The 17,582-nt window shown below is 45.1% G+C and overlaps 1 protein-coding gene across 1 annotated transcript in view; it reads left to right on the top strand.

Annotated features, from left to right (window-relative positions):
• The first annotated feature begins 657 nt into the window (after window positions 1-657).
• The window catches only part of LOC134943267 (carboxypeptidase O-like), a 23,830-nt gene continuing 6,905 nt past the window's right edge, over window positions 658-17,582 (top strand). Inside the window, exons 1-7 of the mRNA XM_063932206.1 lie at window positions 658-782; window positions 4,294-4,408; window positions 4,544-4,645; window positions 7,803-7,907; window positions 8,771-8,878; window positions 10,651-10,741; window positions 13,561-13,763. Of these exons, the coding sequence (XP_063788276.1) occupies window positions 745-782; window positions 4,294-4,408; window positions 4,544-4,645; window positions 7,803-7,907; window positions 8,771-8,878; window positions 10,651-10,741; window positions 13,561-13,763 (762 nt within the window). The 5' untranslated portion in view covers window positions 658-744. The remainder of the gene's footprint in view (window positions 783-4,293; window positions 4,409-4,543; window positions 4,646-7,802; window positions 7,908-8,770; window positions 8,879-10,650; window positions 10,742-13,560; window positions 13,764-17,582) is intronic.

Below are 17,582 nucleotides of genomic sequence, written 5' to 3'. Positions count from 1 at the left end.
CAGTGTATTCTGCAACCCATAGTTGCTATTAGAATGCGTTAGCAGGTCTCCATGAACTGCGTAGGTTCTTTCAAATCTACACATTGGTAAAACCGCGAGACAGTTAACAGAGTTCTTAATTAGTTCCATGGTGACTTCTTGTAAGACAAAGCTGAATTTGTTAGGGATTGGGAATTAGTTTGTGGATCCTGAAATGGACATAATAGACCAATCCAAACCAGTATCTAATCTATGCACTTGTGCCTAGTGACAACCAATGACCTCAATCATCCATGCACCTAAACAGAGAAAACACTATACTGAGAAACACATTAAAATAGATATCAACATTAATAGCAGTTTCAAAATGAAAGTTTGCAGTGTGCCAGGCAATGTTGGCTCCTCCGTCTCAGGGAAAGAGGGGGGTGAAGGGGGCACACTGCCACAGAAGTTGAACCCATTCCTTCGGACATGATGTACCATGACTAGCCGTGAGCTGGATAGGAAATGTATTGGATTCTTCAATGCAGTTATCCATGTCCAATAGAGGAAAAGAATTCTCCTTACTTCAGAAACATCCAAACATTCCGATTTACTAAAAGGTTTCTCTTTCAATCATTTATTTATAAAGCGATGTTTTGATTTCTTTACAATAACTTATTTATTCTGTTCATCCAGCTTGACTTGTGGAAGCCAGATATCGTAGAAGAGATATACAGCGGGCGAGAGGTGCACCTCCGGGTCCAAGTCTCCAATGTGCCGCAGATGAAGGAGAAGCTTGGTCAACAGAACATTCCCTATAAGTATGCTGAGTACACACCAATGATTACTCATATTTATATATATATATATATATATGAATATATATGAATATATATATATATATATATATATATATATATATATAGTATATACTAGTAGTCCATCTAAAGAAAAAATTAACCCCCAAGTGCTTAAAATATATTAACAAATGGTAGTAGAATAGTGTGGCACCTACTTACAGTATCTATTAAATAAATAATTTATTAGTATAACAAATCTCCATTTATATTAATGTTATTTTATTGTAAATGATTATATGTTATTCAGCTTTCTATTGTTTAATGGATTCCTGAGAGAGCTCATAGAACTTAAACCTGAAATAAATACACAGACAGAATGGGGTATATTTACTAAGCTCCCGATTTTTACCGATTTGGTGTTTTTTCTTCAAAGTGTCATCTCGGAAATTTACTAAACTGAAATCACGGCAGTGATGAGGGTATTCATACTTTTTTGGAAGTCAAAGAAAAAAATTATATGAATGAATACACCATCGGTCAAATGAGCCTGTTATCGGTAATTTTCTAAAAATTGTAATTTACAAACACTGCCGGTAATAGCCAAATACTGCCGTGAAAAAATACAAATCGTAACAAAAAAGCAGTTTTAAAATAGACCTGCTTTTTTTTACCGTGTTCAGACAGGCATGCACTGATCAGTGAGATCCGTGCATGTTTATCAGTGGGAAGGGGTGTGAAAGTGTTAAAAATCAAGAAAAATTTTTGTGTGGGGTCCCCCCTCCTAAGCAAAACCAGCTGCGGGCTCTTTGAGCAGGTCCTGGTTGAAAAAATATGGGGAAAAAATGACAGGGGTTCCCCCATATTTGATCAACCAGCACCGGGCTCTGCGCCTGGTCCTGGTGCCAAAAATACGGGGGACAAAAAGCGTAGGGGTCCCCCGTATTTTTAACACCAGTTCCGGGCTCCACTAGTCAGAGAGATAATGCCACAGCCAGTATAATTTTATTCACAGGTACCCCATGGATTCTACATGGAGAAGTGGACCGAGCCTCGTGTGAACATAGGTAAGTATGTGTGTATGTAGGTGTGTATGTATGTAATAAAGTTTTACTGCCACGGTGTGTGTATTCTGATTGGATGGCGGGGACAGCCTCGGGCTTCACCCCTGGCCCTTAGGTGGCTGGAGGGGGGACCCCTTGATTTAAGGGGCCCCCACTCCTCCAGGGTACCGCGGCCAGGGGTGACTAGTTAGTGATTTAATGCCAGGCCTTCAGGGACCTATATAAAAGTGTCCCCCGGCTGTGGCATTATCACTCTGACTAGTGGAGCCCGGTGCTGGTGTTAAAAATACGGGGGACCCCTACGCTTTTTGTCCCCCGTATTTTTGGCACCAGGACCAGGCGCAGAGCCCGGTGCTGGTTGATCAAATATGGGGGAACCCCTGTCATTTTTTTTCCCATATTTTTTCAACCAGGACCGGCTCAAAGAGACCGAGGCTGGTTATGCTTAGGAGGGGGGACCCCACGCAATTTTTATCTTGATTTTTTACACTTTTTTTTTTTTTAAAGGTGCACAATGAAGCCCTGCACGGAACTCACAGATCCGTCCGAGATTCATTGTTTTAATGTCGGCAGTGTTTTACTATTCACTCCCGTAAAACACTGCCCGCAATTACGAATGACATCGACATCGAAAAAAACGAAAATGCAGAATACGACAGCATAGTAAATGTGGCGTAAAAAATTCAAAAAGTTGCAAATTCACACATTCGATGTCATTTGGGATTAATCTCCGTCCAAATCGACACAAATACGAATTTTAGTAAATATACCCCAATGAGTGGCGTTATAAGGTTACCAGTTTATTTATTAAATATACAAATGAGCGGGCGGCCGAGAAAGTATTGCAACGCCATAAATAGAATTAACAAATGGGGGTGATCATAAGGCGCAACCTGAGAAATGAAGGCCCGCCCCTTTATTGTGATAGTACCAATAAGCCCAACCTCAATGTAGAAACACAGGTGCCTCCTTTGATGGCAGAGAACACTTGACATGGAAAAGGAGATTGCCCCGCAACCAGTTGCAACTCCAGATGTAGGGCTGCAGCACTAATGCCTACAAATACTCTTTGCTGCATTGTGGCCACTGTGGAGCAATGCTTTCCCACCAGACCCAGGATCTAGAGAAACCACAGCTCACCACCCAAGAGATCCTAAAATGCCATCCCCAAAAAGAACATCATTTAATTTGCCCCTAACAAAGGCCATGTTGTGCTGCAGGGTGGTCAATTTTAAATGTACAGATAGATTCATAGATGGACTGGGGACGCAGGGAGATGAATCTGTAGGATACCTGCCTGGCAATGGCCCATCACAACCCATGGGGTAGACTGCACAGCATTTACTGGGAGATGGATCTGTAGGATCCCTTTCTGACAATGGCCCAAACTAGTCCATGGACCATCTGAGCATCATTGGTCAGTAGACCGGGAATGCACAGCAGCACCACAGGGTCCTGAAAAAGAAATTAAGTGACTGCATTAGAGATCACGTTACTTCCACCACATGACAGGGACAGGAACCTTTTGGAGCTGCTTTCCGTAGAAGTGTTTATTCATATATTCATATATTCACAATAATTTTATTTCAGAGAATCGCGGCAATAAGAAATCATAATTATCATGCATAGAGCCCAATAATTAATAAATAGGCTCCTCGGCTTCTTAAATCCTATTGATGCATAGTATTTATTGCATGCAAAAGAAGGTGTCCCTGCATACAAATGAGGAACATATTGGCCCCCCTGCCATGGCCTTATGGTCTGTTCAGGTGCAAATCTGATGTTTTCCTAAAGTGTGCCCATGAGTCCTCATCAGTGGTGTCAAGATGGGGGGGTGGGGGTACAAACTACCCGGGCCAGGGGGGCTGCTAACACCCCGCCACCCATCTGTGCCAGAGACTTTGATCTCTAGTGACGAGTGTCATCATCCCAAATATCACTGGGAAGATGGCGCTGGCCGGGGAGGAGGGAACGGCTTCCAGATCACGTAAAATAGGAAGCGGGTGCCCTTTCCGTGCCCACCACACACACACACACTGCCACCCTGTGTTAAAATGGTGCGGCCCCACTATTATTTTATTTTTTAAATACTTTCATTTCAAAGGGCATAGTAACGCCCACTTTCTCAAGCCATGTCCCCTCCCCTTTACCGGGGCCTGGCATGGCTCTCGATGGCCCCGGTCCTCATATAGAAAGAGCCTGAAGGTACAGATCAGTATACTAGCAGGCAAGACAGTACTATAATAGTACAATAGGACCTGACTGTAATAGGGCAGTGGAGATGTTTGCAGAGGTAGAACTTACATTCATTGGCTATCTGGCTATAATATATAACTACAGTGACAGCATTCACATAGTCACTTGTAGGAGCATGGCGTGTCCCCCTGATCAGTAGAAGAGGGGCTGGAATAAGCTTCCATAAGCTTATAAGCTTATAATAAGCACATTGTTACATTGCTGCTCCTCTGTAGGGTCATGATTGAAGATGTGCAGAAGCTGATTGACAGCCGACCTGTGAGTGACAACAAGGCGAGGGCAATATCCCTGGACACGTATACATATACCGAATACCATCCGATGGATGAGGTAAGCCAGGAGCTGGGATAATGATAGATAGATAGATAGATAGATAGATAGATAGATAGATAGATAGATAGATAGATAGATAGATAGATAGATAGATAGATACTGTAGATGCTAATAGAATCTGTGTTGTTACAGATTTATACCTGGATGGAACTGATTAAAGACAAACACAGTAATTTGGTGGCACAGCATCTCCTGGGACATACATACGAGGAACGTCCCATCTATTACTTCAAAGTAAGTCGGATACATCCATGTGCCATATTACATGCATGACAGTCTTGTGTTGTTGTCTTCCGCATAAGGGAAAGTGCATTTCTGCCATCTCTCTTGGTAACATATGTGGTAAGATGTGGGAAATCAGGGCAAACTTTGTTGCAGAACAAAGGACCATGAAGTAATATTTCCATCCTCTATTGGGTCTGTGCGCATACGCTCTCATATGTGACCAGAGGGGAGACTGCTTAAGCCATATACAGTAATAGACACTTTTTGCACCAATACGTACTACTTTGTTTTCTCCTGACATTGTTCCATTTCTTAGTTCTTTATCTCTAATACTTTCCCTCTTTTGAACCTTGACTAAATCACCTGCAACCCCTCATCCACCACTGTAACTTCTTCGTACTCTAACTCCACCAAGCCTCATCATAGCTCAGACCCTCACCCTCCTCATAGCTAAGACCCTCACCCTCCCTAGACCCTCAGTTTCCTCAGAGCTCAGACCCTCAGCCTCCTCATACCCTCACTCTCCTCAGAGGTCAGAACCTCAGCCTCCTTATAGATCACAACATCAGGCTCCTCATAGCTCAGTCCTTCAGCCTCATCAGACCCTCAGCCTCCTTATAGATCACAACATCAGGCTCCTCATAGCTCACTCCCTCAGCCTCATCAGACCCTCAGCCTCCTCACAGATCACACTTTCAGGCACCTCAAAACTCAGACCCTCAGCATCCTCACAGCTCAGACCATCATGCTTCTCATAGCTCAGACCCTCAGCATCCTCACAGCTCAGACTATCATGCTCCTCATAGCTCAGACCCTCAGCATCCTTGTAGCTCAGGCCCTCAGCCTCCTCATAGCTCAGCCTCCTCAGAGTGCAGACCCTCAGTCTCCTCATAACTCAGACCCTCAGTATCCTCATAACTCAGACCCTCAGCCTCCTCATAGATCACATCATCAGGCTCCACATAGCTCAGACCATCATGCTCCTTATAGCTCAGACCCTCAGCTTCCGCATAGCTCAGACTCTCAACCTCCTCAGACTCTCAGCCTCCTCATAGCTTAGCCTCCTTAGAGTGCAGACCCTCAGCCTCCTCAGACTCTCAGTCTCCTCATAGCTCAGATGATCAATCTCCTCATAGCTCAGTCCCTCAGCCTCCTTAGACTTCAGACCCACAGCCTCCTCAGACTTCAGACCCTCAGCCTCCTCATATCTCAGGCCCTCAGCCACTCATATCTCAGGCCCTCAGCCTCCTCATAGCTCAGGCCTTCGGCCTCCTCATAGCTCAGACCCTCAACCTCCTCTTCCTTTCTCAGACCTTCAACCTCCTCAGAGCTCAGACTTTCATCCTCTTCATGGCTCAGCCTCCTCATAGCTCAGACCATCAGTCTCCTCATAGCTCAGACCCTCAGCCTCCTCAGACTTCAGACCCTCAGCCTCCTCATAGCTCAGGCCTTGAGCCCTTAATAGCTCAGGCCCTCATCCCCCTCATAACTCAGGTTCACAGCCTCCTCCTTGCTCAGACCCTCTGCCTCCTTTTCCTTTCTCAGTCCTTCAACCTCCTCAGAGCTCAGACCCTCAGCCTCCTTGGAGCTTAGACCCTCAGGCTCCTCAGACCCTCAGAAAACTCACTTCCATTCATTTACAACAACATTCCACATCTTAATTGCACCCTATCAAAAACCATAGGTGCTTTGCCTGAGTATGGGGCACGCTGAAGCGGGATAATTATTATTATTATTATTATTATTATTATTATTATTATTATTATTAATTTCTGCAAATATGAAAGGCATTGATGAGCCCACCCCACCTGGTGGTCTTGTAATCGGTACACTGTCTAGGTCAACAATGTTTAGGTCGACCACTATAGGTCGACAGTCACTAGGTCAACAGGGTTTCTAGGTCGACATGTGCTAGGTCGACAGGTCATAAGGTCGACATGAGTTGTTGTTTTTTAAAAAAACGTTTTTTGAACTTTTTCATACTTAACGATCCACGTGGACTACGATTGGAACAGTAATCGGTGCTGAATGAAGCGAGGCACCTTGCCCGAAGCATGGCGAGTGAAGCGAGCCATGCGAGGGGACACGGTGCACTAATTGGGGTCCCCGGTCACTCTACGAAGAAAATGACACCAGATAAAAATAAAAATCATGTCAACGTTTTGACATGTCGACCTAGCACATGTCGACCTAGAAACCCTGTTGACCTTCCAACCCTGTCGACCTATAGTGGTCAACCAAAACATTGTCGACCTAGACACTGTCGATCTAATGATACATACCCCAGTGGAGCGTGAGTAGTGAAACATTTTACCAGTTTACCATGCATGCACTTATCACCAAGAAAACGGCGCCATTTTTCGCTGTGATTTCTCTACTGTGCATGGTAAGTATAGTCTATGGGCGCAGCAGGCGGTTCCTCAAGGGCCGTGTGCATAGAACACCCTGCACCCATTAAGGATATGCCTGTTATCTATTTTCCTGCAATATGTGACATTTAATCTTCAGTATTAGTCATTGTGTTTGTTCCTAATTGTAAAGCAGTACAGGAATTGCTGGCATTATATAAATGTTAATAATATTAATAATAATAATAATAATAATTATTATTATTATTATTATTATTATTATTATTCATTTCTGCAAATATGAAAGGCATTGATGTGCACACCCCACCTGGTAATCTTGTAATCGGTACCTCCAAAACTAAAAAGAATAAAAAGAGTGTTTATTCTGATTACTGTAATAAAATATTCAGAATAAAATAGGCATAAACTGCCTGAAGAAGTGGGCAGCAGTCCTGTGAAACGCGTAACAAAGTTTATGCAGCTTATTACATGCTGTACCGGATTATCCAGACACATCTGTGTTGATACCATACTATTATTTTGAAGAAGTGGTTCTGACTATTCAATAGGGGGAACCTGCGCCAGAAAGGACATTATTCGCAGTACTAAAGCGCTGTCACCTCTGCTAATGTCAGAGACCGCAGCAAATGTTCACGAGGAGGCTCTTCCAATCAACATATGAGTACAGTATATAGTTGTTTAAAGAAAACCATCATACAGCACTTTATTTATACTCAGGTTTGGTTTTCTTGCTGTAGAAGTACGTCTGCATGTTCTGTATCCCCATCTGCTAGGTGTATTTTATCTATTGTTTGCAGATCGGATTCCCCGCAGCCAGAACAAAGAAAGTTATATTCATGGACTGCGGCATCCACGCTCGGGAATGGATTGCTCCCGCGTACTGCCAGTGGTTTGTGAAAGAGGTAAAATTCCAGGATATACTTTTGATACATGACTATTTTCAGCAAGAGTAATAGCCAGCCGTCCGTTATTGTTACCTAAAAGTGGATCATATCACCAGACACTAAGGGGTCTATTTACTAAGCCTTGGATGGAAATGAAGTAGACAGAGATAAAGTACTAGCCAATCAGCTCCTAACTGCCATGTCACAGGCTATGTTTGAAAAATGACAGTTAGGAGCTGGTTGGCTGATACTTTATCTCCGTCCACTTTATCTCCATCCAAGGCTTTAGTAAATAGACCCCTAAACCTTAAATCACAGAAAATGTAAGCTCAGTTGTTATAAGATGCTTCTGGTGGTGGTTCCCAAACTTGGTTCTTGTTCCTCTTGGGCCCTCAGCAGCTTATTCACTGCACCCCCTTATTCAATCAGCTTTGAAGTTTGATTGGAACCTCATGAATTAAGGCAATGCAGGTCATCTGGCAGGAGAACCTTGCTTACTCCATAGAGGTGCAAGTAGCAATTAGCGAGGTTTTCATTCCATAATAACCAGCTATGTGCGCAGTTGGAACTCAACACTTAATTGAATCTCCCTCAAAAGATTCTTGTAGACACGCTAAGCAAAAATGGCTAAAACCAGAACATTGTGCTTTCCTGCGATATATAGGTTGAATTAGGTGGCGTTGGACACAGCGGCGCTTTGGTTTGTCTACGTTGATTCTGAAACCATCACTATGAGAATGGACATTTGTTGCATCTCTAGGGAAGATGCATCAAGCCTTGGTGAAAGAGAAAGTGCTAAAATCCTGTTCGCTAACAACCAAAATGCATTTGCCACCCAATATGTTGCAGTCAAAACCTCATACACCTTATTTTATTTTCAGATTCTTGCAAGACAGAACGAACCTTTGATAAACAAGCTCCTGAAGCAAGTAGATTTCTACGTTGTACCTGTGGTGAACGTTGACGGATACATTTATTCCTTTACTACAGTAAGATTCTGGATTGTGGTGCTGGATATTATACTGTATGAGGGTTCATTATTGGCAAATTAATAAGTTATCGTAGAAATGTGATATTCAATTTATTTTTCTGTGAATTATTTGAAAGATGATTAAGGATTGATCTTGGCAAAGAAAATAATATACTGTATACAAAATATTATTTAGTCCCAACAGAGGCCAAAGTTGTCACTGTAAATACAACACACAGCTTTTCTGCACTAACACATGATATGGGACACTGACGTGGGGTAACGAGACCTGCCCTGGACAATATTACAGCAGAGAAGGCCGCAGTTGTAGGGTACCAGGTCATTGTATCTGTTTCTCTAGCGTGACGTAACACCAGAATACGACAGCGATTGGAGCTTCATCAAATCATCCAATTAAAAATAAATTTCAAGTAAGGAATAGATGAATGACAGCATAATTCAACACCAAGAAACAACCAATGCAGATTAGGAATAATACTGCACGGCTCGGGCGGTTTTTTACGGGTCAAGCCGCCCTTAGACACATTATTGGCTGCCGCCCCATCCCCCCATCACGTCACTGCCACCTTTATTTCAGGAGCCAGTCCAGATGCCTCGAGACCACCAAAGCAGCCCCAACCTCACACCATTCCCAGCTCCCAGACCATAATTTGCTGCCCCTCCCGTCATTTGCTAAATAAAAAATATTAAAAAAATAAGTCAGAATGACAAAAAACATAATCAGCCTGAAGTGCTGCCCCTAGGCACGTGCCTCTCATGCCTAGTGGGGAATCCACCACTGCGACACGAAAAGTCGCAAAGAAACACCTATTCAGGAGCAGACGCAAGGGAACAGGTAAGAAGATTGCCTCTAGATTTGTCACTTTAGGATCGATTCCATTGATACATCAGGGCTCCCAGATCGATCCAAGAAACACCTCAAGGTATCGGACAGACATCCCTGTGTTGCAGGGTCTGCATTTTAGATGAATCTGTATTAAGGCTAGAGCCATTCTGGCAAGAAGAGGGTTTAATTCAGAAGTGCAAATTAGATAAAGAGAATATTATTCATCCATATTACTGAAAACCTCCTATGCGTAGCATTATGGATAACAGATGTCATCCCTGAACATGGTTAACTTCTTCCATACAGGAATTACATAGCAGACCTTTAAATAGTCTCCAGTGCATTGGGTCATGGCGGTGTCTGCTGGTAGCATTCTGTGGGGTATTTATTTTCTCCCATATTTTTAGCTCCCTCATACATTATTAGTTGAACCTACTCTGGCAGTTGAGGTATCAAAATATATTAATATATCAAAGAAATGTAATACTTTAAATATACATTTTACTTAGCAAGGGATAGGGCTAAACTGGGACTAAAAATTGGCCCTGGCATTTAAAGCACACAGCCCATCTTGGCGGCAAGAGCCACCAGCCTCCCCAATATGAGTGGTCACATGGTGCCTTACATCCAATCCGCCGAGCAGAGGCTGGGAGGTGGAGCTACTCAGCAAATGGTACATCATTTGACTGCTGACCGGGCCGGCCCATAAACCATCGGCCCATCTGGCATTGGCCAGAATTGTCATATGGCCAGTCTGACAGAGCCGTGCTGTGCTGAGGTTGATCAACAGAGGTCCTGGGGTCCTGCTAGATGCAGCCAACTGGATACACCCCCCATGAATACTCTACACTGTACTAGTGAAAACGCAGGAGGCTTAGAGAAATTCATATTAGAAAACAACTTTAATTTGCAGTGATAAACACATATCTCATCTTCAATTTCAGGATCGTCTCTGGAGAAAGAACCGTTCCCCACATGATAATGGGACCTGTTTTGGAGTAGACCTTAATCGGAACTTTGATTCACATTGGGGCAGTAAGTGCCACTAACACGTCTGTAGCTCTATATTTACTGTACACTATGGGCTGATTCAGAGGTGGGCGCAATATAGTAGTGCCCGTGTCTTTTTCCCAGCCGCTACTGCATCTGTATGCTAATTCCGCAGCCAATGGGCATCCCATTGAGACACCCACCGGCCACTGCGTGGATCTGTCAATGTGCGCACTAGCGGCGGCCCATCGGCCTAATCACCGGATCGTTGCGCCTGACTATGGCAGGCGCATAATGTCCGTGGTGCATGGCTACTGGTATCAGTGAAACTGACCCTGACACACCCACAACTTGCTGCCCCCCCCCCCCCTTATGGTTACCACCCTAAATGGGCCATCAAAATCGAATGGATCTCTCTGATTGTAACCATTGGGACCTATGCACAGACAGAAACATGGTTTCTATGCATCTGCCTCTGAGTCACCTCCTATGTGCTGTGCAACAACATGATGACTAGACTTCATGGGATAATTCTATAAAATAAATACATTTTACCAAAACTTTACGTGTAAAATATGGGTTCGGTATGATTTACCGGCAGTCTGGATCCCGGCAGTCAGGAGACCGACGCCAGAATCCCGACAGCTGACCCCTTGCCACGCATCGAGCTCGGTGGTGAGCTTTGCTCGACAAACTATTTGATTCCACCTCAGGTGCTGGTGTGGACCATCCCCCGAGTGGGAATTACAGGCTTCGGTCGGAATTCCGATAGCCGGCATTTCACCAGATTTTGGGATTTCCAGTGTCGGTTTCCTGAACTCTGGGATACTGATAGCCGGTAAATTAACCGCATCCCTATCATATATCTAAACGGTCATACAAGAGTAAGCAGATCCCCATTACCTGTTACACACTGAGGAATGAGCTCATAGTATTTATTTATATGGCAAACTTGTAGTTTCTATAGCAAGAATGGCTGAAACATAGGCCCTCATTCCGAGTTGTTCGCTCGCAAGCTGCTTTTAGCAGCTTTGCATACACTAAGCCGCCGCCTACTGGGAGTGAATCTTAGCATAGTAAAATTGCGAACGAAAGATTCGCAATATTGCGAAAAGACTTCTCTGTGCAGTTTCTGAGTAGCTCGAGACTTACTCTGCCAGTGCGATCAGTTCAGTGCTTGTCGTTCCTGGTTTGACGTCACAAACACACCCAGCGTTCACCCAGACACTCCTCCGTATCTCCAGCCACTCCCGCGTTTTTCCCAGAAACGGTAGCGTTTTTTCACACACTCCCATAAAACGGCCAGTTTCCGCCCAGAAACACCCACTTCCTGTCAATCACATTACGATCACCAGAACGAAGAAAAAAATCTTGTAATGCCGTGAGTAAAATTCCTAACTGCATAGCAAATTTACTTGGCGCAGTCGCAGTGCGAACATTGCGCATGCGCATTAGCGACTAATCGCTCCGTTGTGAGAAAAAAATAACGAGCGAACAACTCGGAATGACCCCCATAGAGGGGTATGCAGTATGTGATAGGGTCAGGTTTTGCCAAAAGGCGTGGGCTTTCAGACGATGTCATGCACAAAGGGGGTGGGGCCAGCACAGGCGGCTCTGTGTGGTCCAGCCTATTATGCAAATTGTAGCTTTCCTCCCCTGAGGGGAAACAATAATATAACAAAGACCAGAAGATTTTCAGTACAAAAAAAATCTGTGGGTTGTGATAAAATATGTCACTGTACAGCCAAATATGTCACTGTACGGCCAAATATGTCACTGTACGGCCAAATATGTCACTGTACGGCCAAATATGTTACTGTACGGCCAAATATGTCACTGTACGAACCCAATCCATTGGTTTTTCTAACACATTGTAAAAAAAAAAAAAAAACGATAAATGAACATTAACTATGTCACCGATGACATCACATTGTACATTTCCACCATTATTTTAACACAAGTCACTGACCTGACACAATTTCTCCTATGACATTAATGACGTCATCAGCAATCACAGATTGCGACCACACACGCAAAGCAGGAAAGCCATGAATCCATCTCCCCAAATCACAGGGAGATACCAGGAGGTGACACTTATTGCCACCACCAGACATTCCACTGACACCAAAGGGATAGAGCTGTTCTGTGGACCAAAATCACAACATGCAAAGGCAATGAGATCACCCTGTAAGTATGTGAGGTAGTTAGTCGTTTACTCTGGGGGGCATTACTGCCCTTATCTCCCTCCATTACACTTATGCTCCTAAAGCAGGCACTTCACTATAAAAGAGCCCCTCATATCACCATTGACTGCGTAATGGAATTACGTTCAACCTAGCCCACAATCCCGCCGCAGGTGAGTACAATGAGGGCACCACCAGCTTCGGACCTGATACTGTAGGAGTAACATGCCAAAAAGTTTGTTCACCTGTTTAATCCATCTGTGCTAAGAACACACATATATATATAATTTTCACCTCCAAACAAGGATAGTCAAATATAAATGGCTCTACATTATGAATACTACAGATGTGTGGTTCGATTCTTTAGAAATCCAAACCCACCCGAATTTTGCACCTACGAACCGAGTTCTGGTTTTGATCTTCCCGTAGTTCGGAATTCGGATTTTAAATCCGAATTTTGGGGTTTGCATTGCAAAAATTACATCATCCATTTTCAAGAAATCCAAAACCCAAGATTAGAATTTTAAATGCGAATTCCGAAACAGAGCACTTGAGGGTGACTTTGCAAAACCAAAAAACGATGATGAAATTAGAACTAAAACCGTAACACGACGCTGTGCACATTTCTAATTAATACAACTTTAATGCTTTAGCATTATTTCACCTGTACTTGTTGTTTAGCCATAGGCACGTCGCCGGACTGCGAGAGCATACTCTTCTGCGGACCAAGACCGGCTTCTGAGTTTGAGACGCAAGGCGTGGTCCGTCTTTTGGAGCCAATGAAATCCAATACTCTCATGTACCTAACCATACATTCCTATGGACAATATATTCTCCTTCCATATGGACATACATATTTGCCATCTGTGAATCATTATGAAATGGCAAGTACCCGGGATTACTTATTTTATTCCTAATAAGACCATTTATATACTGCCGTGCTAATTGTGCACTGCTGTCCCAGACTTCACTTTTATTACACCAAGCAATAACTGGCCGCGGCCCATAATAGGGATTCACCTTGTTCTGTGCCAGTGGTGACCCACTGACTGCTATGAGGGGCCTTGGGACTGCTCCTTGCTGCGGCAGCTGTGGCAGGTGGTGGACTGTGTGCATGCTTTCTACTGCAGCTATGGGAGATGGCAGACTGTGTGAAGGCTTTCTGCTGCAGCTGTGGCAGGTGGTGGACTTTCTGCAGGCTTTGTGATGCAGCTGTGGCAGGTAGTGGACTTTCTGCAGGCTTTGTGATGCAGCTGTGGCAGGTGGTGGACTTTCTGCAGGCTTTGTGCTGCAGCTGTGGCAGGTGGTAGACTTTCTGCAGACCTGCTGCAGCTCTGGCAGGTGGTGGACTTTCTACAGGCTCTCTGCTGCAGCTGTGGTAGGTGGTGGATTTTCTGCAGGCTTTCTGCTGCAGCTGTGGCAGGTGGTGGACCATCTGCTGGCTTTGTGCTGCAGCTGTAGCAGGTGGTGGACTTTCTGCAGGCTCTCTGCTGCAGCTGTGGCAGGTGGTGGACTTTCTGCAGGATCTCTGCTGCAGCTGTGGCAGGTGGTGGACTTTCTGCAGGCTCTCTGCTGCAGCTGTAGCAGGTGGTGGACTTTCTGCAGGCTCTCTGCTGCAGTTGTGGCAGGTGGTGGACTTTCTGCAGGCTCTCTGCTGCAGCTGTGGCAGGTGGTGGATTTTCTGCAGGATCTCTGCTGCAGCTGTGGCAGGTGGTGGACTTTCTGCAGGCTCTCTGCTGCAGCTGTGGCAGGTGGTGGACTTTCTGCAGGCTCTCTGCTGCAGTTGTGGCAGGTGGTGGACTTTCTGCAGGCTCTCTGCTGCAGCTGTGGCAGGTGGTGGATTTTCTGCAGGATCTCTGCTGCAGCTGTGGCAGGTGGTGGACTTTCTGCAGGCTCTCTGCTGCAGCTGTGGCAGGTGGTGGACTTTCTGCAGGATCTCTGCTGCAGCTGTTGCAGGTGGTGGACTTTCTGCAGGCTCTCTGCTGCAGCTGTAGCAGGTGGTGGACTGTCTGCAGGCTTTGTGCTGCAGCTGTAGCAGGTGGTGGACTTTCTGCAGGATATCTGCTGCAGCTGTGGCAGGTGGTGGACTTTCTGCAGGATCTCTGCTGCAGCTGTGGTAGGTGGTGGACTTTCTGCAGGCTCTCTGCTGCAGCTGTAGCAGGTGGTGGACTGTCTGCAGGCTCTCTGCTGCAGCTGTGGCAGGTGGTGGACTTTCTGCAGGCTTTCTGCTGCAGCTGTGGCAGGTGGCAGACTAATAGTCATCTAGGGCCTGATTCAGATGTGTATGGAGTGCAATCCTGCTCCGCAAAGCACTGGTGTTCATTACATTGCGCATGCTCAGTACCAGTTCTGTGCATGCATGAATGGGTCGGGTGACGCAGGATGGCAGCACACCTTCAGTCATTGACAATCTGCTGCCGCTTGAAGGGCAGGGAGGATGTGGTAATGACCTCCATTGTGAAGGAGGAATGAGGCCAGGATCTCCATCAGAGGACAGTGATTTCCTGGCCTATTGATAGCCCCTGGAGTGACCAGATTGTGCGACCCCATGGTACACACAGCCGGCCGATGGTGATGGAGATTATCTGATACTTGTGTCCTAGAAAACAGGTCGGATCAGTACTGTAGCAGAAGGTCTAACACTCCCTGCTGCATTACCATATTAGGGCTATTGCTGCTTCTTCTATTTAAGCCCTGGCGATAGCATCTCCAGCCACATCTGAATGAGGAACCTAGTGCCATCTGAAAGAAATAAAAAAAAATTCATGTGTTTAGATTCAACTGTTTTTTTTAGAAGGGAGGAAAATGTTCGAGATAGAGGTACTCAACTAAGGCGCAAGCCTCGGGTTTCAATAGTGCAGTGTCAGAAAGTGTTTGAAGCCACCCAAGAGGTGATACCTTGTGCACAGCTTCATATGAAACATTTGCAGCAATGAACGTGTCAGATGAACTGAGACCAGCAGAATATAAGGTTGTGGCCCATCAATATGTTCTAAAATCAAATGGTTATAAAAAAAGAAAGAAAGAAAGAATTATGTCAGCAGAGAAGGTTGGGGGCTGTCTCTAGCCATCATATAGCTCAGGATGGTTGGCACAAAGATCTAGCAAGCTTTCCCTCAGAGAGATGAGGGTGGTGAAGAAGCATACATACAGTACTGCTTGTCTGTCCCAAGCTCTTTTTATTAATGTATAGTGAGCAGTGATTGTTCTAAGCTTAGGGAAGGCCAGAAGGCAAAGCATGTAGGGGGAGTGGGTTTTTATAACTGCAAGTCTTCTTTACGTGTCCTGATGTGAAGAAGGATGGATTAACCTATGACTGTACTTTGCCATGGAAGAGTCAAGTTATCACATCAATTATCAGGTACACGGTACCCATTTCGACACATAGGGGTATATGTTCAGGGCCGTTTCTTGGGGCAGGCGAGCAGTGCAACCGCACTGGGCGCCCGCCGTGGCACTAACTGTGGCTCCCTGCTTCCCCCTCCTATTTCTCCCCGAGTAACCCGCTCGGGGGGGCGGAGTTTCACGGAATGACGCGGTTGCGTCGTTACGTCACGACGCAACCCCGTCACTCCGCGAAACTCCTCCCCCCCGAGCGGAGTACAGAGGGGGATCCAAGTTAGGAAGAGGAACGGCCGGCGCGAGGAGCGACTGGTGAGGCGGGCCGAAGAGCGGTAATCGCCTCTGTAAGTATTCTCTCTCTCTCTCTCTCTCAATGTGTAAAATGGGGACACCTGCCGTAATGTGTGAAATGGGGACTCTTGCCTGCCGTAGTGTGGGGATTTAATGTATCAAGGGCAATGCGGTGTGTGGTATAATATGGTGCAGGGGGCATTACTGTGTGGGTAGAATATGGTAGAATTTTTTTTCCTGTGGTGGTCGTGATCTGTTGGAGCAGGGTCAAAAACTGGATTGTGAGGTAGTCTTTTCAGACGAGGCCATGCCCATTTAAATGAGGCCACACCCATTTAGATGAGGCCACGCCCCTTGCTGTTTGTGCGCACAAGTTTTTTTTATCTAGGGGGGGGGCACATTTTTAAATCTCGCACTGGGAGCCAAATTGGCTAGAAACAGCCCTGTATATGTTATACAGATGTATCCACATTTATCTTGACCTTTAATAGGATTAACTGAGATTGGCCAATCGGACTTAATCCCCTGCTGTAATGACTTAATCCCCTGCTGTATTGTTCTCTGTATTGTATTGCAGCTGAGAACAATAGATGAAGGGTTTATGCTAATAAATCGTTTTTTGCCTATGCGCACAAAACTAGTCAAGATAACCGTGGTCCCATCTGTAGCTTCTGGTTGACTGGAACTATAAAGTGGTCTGTATGTATGCATTGCAAATCACACAAGACTCTGAAGAGCTGCAAAAGTGTGTCTTTACAAGCTGCAGTCAGGCTGAACAATTACTTCAGAGGCACTTCCTGTATAACAAGCACTTCCTGTATAACAAGTGGATGGCAATCATGCAACTTAAGACATCCACATACAGCACACATCTACATCCCCCTTTTTTCAACATAAAGAACAATAAACAAGTGTGTGGGTGTAAGGCAGTGTGACAGGTTTTGGATGAGTGGACATCGTGCAACAAAGAACAAACAAATTGAAAAAGGGGGGGTGGAGGGTAACATAATGCTGCAAATTTAGATAAAGCCTTGAAATTTTCCCAGACCTGGTGACAAAGAATGGTACTA

This window comes from Pseudophryne corroboree, chromosome 7, assembly GCF_028390025.1.
Source record: "Pseudophryne corroboree isolate aPseCor3 chromosome 7, aPseCor3.hap2, whole genome shotgun sequence".
Classification (NCBI taxonomy): domain Eukaryota; kingdom Metazoa; phylum Chordata; class Amphibia; order Anura; family Myobatrachidae; genus Pseudophryne; species Pseudophryne corroboree.
Note: the sequence above shows the minus strand (reverse complement) of the source record. Positions and strands in the feature narration are given on the sequence as shown.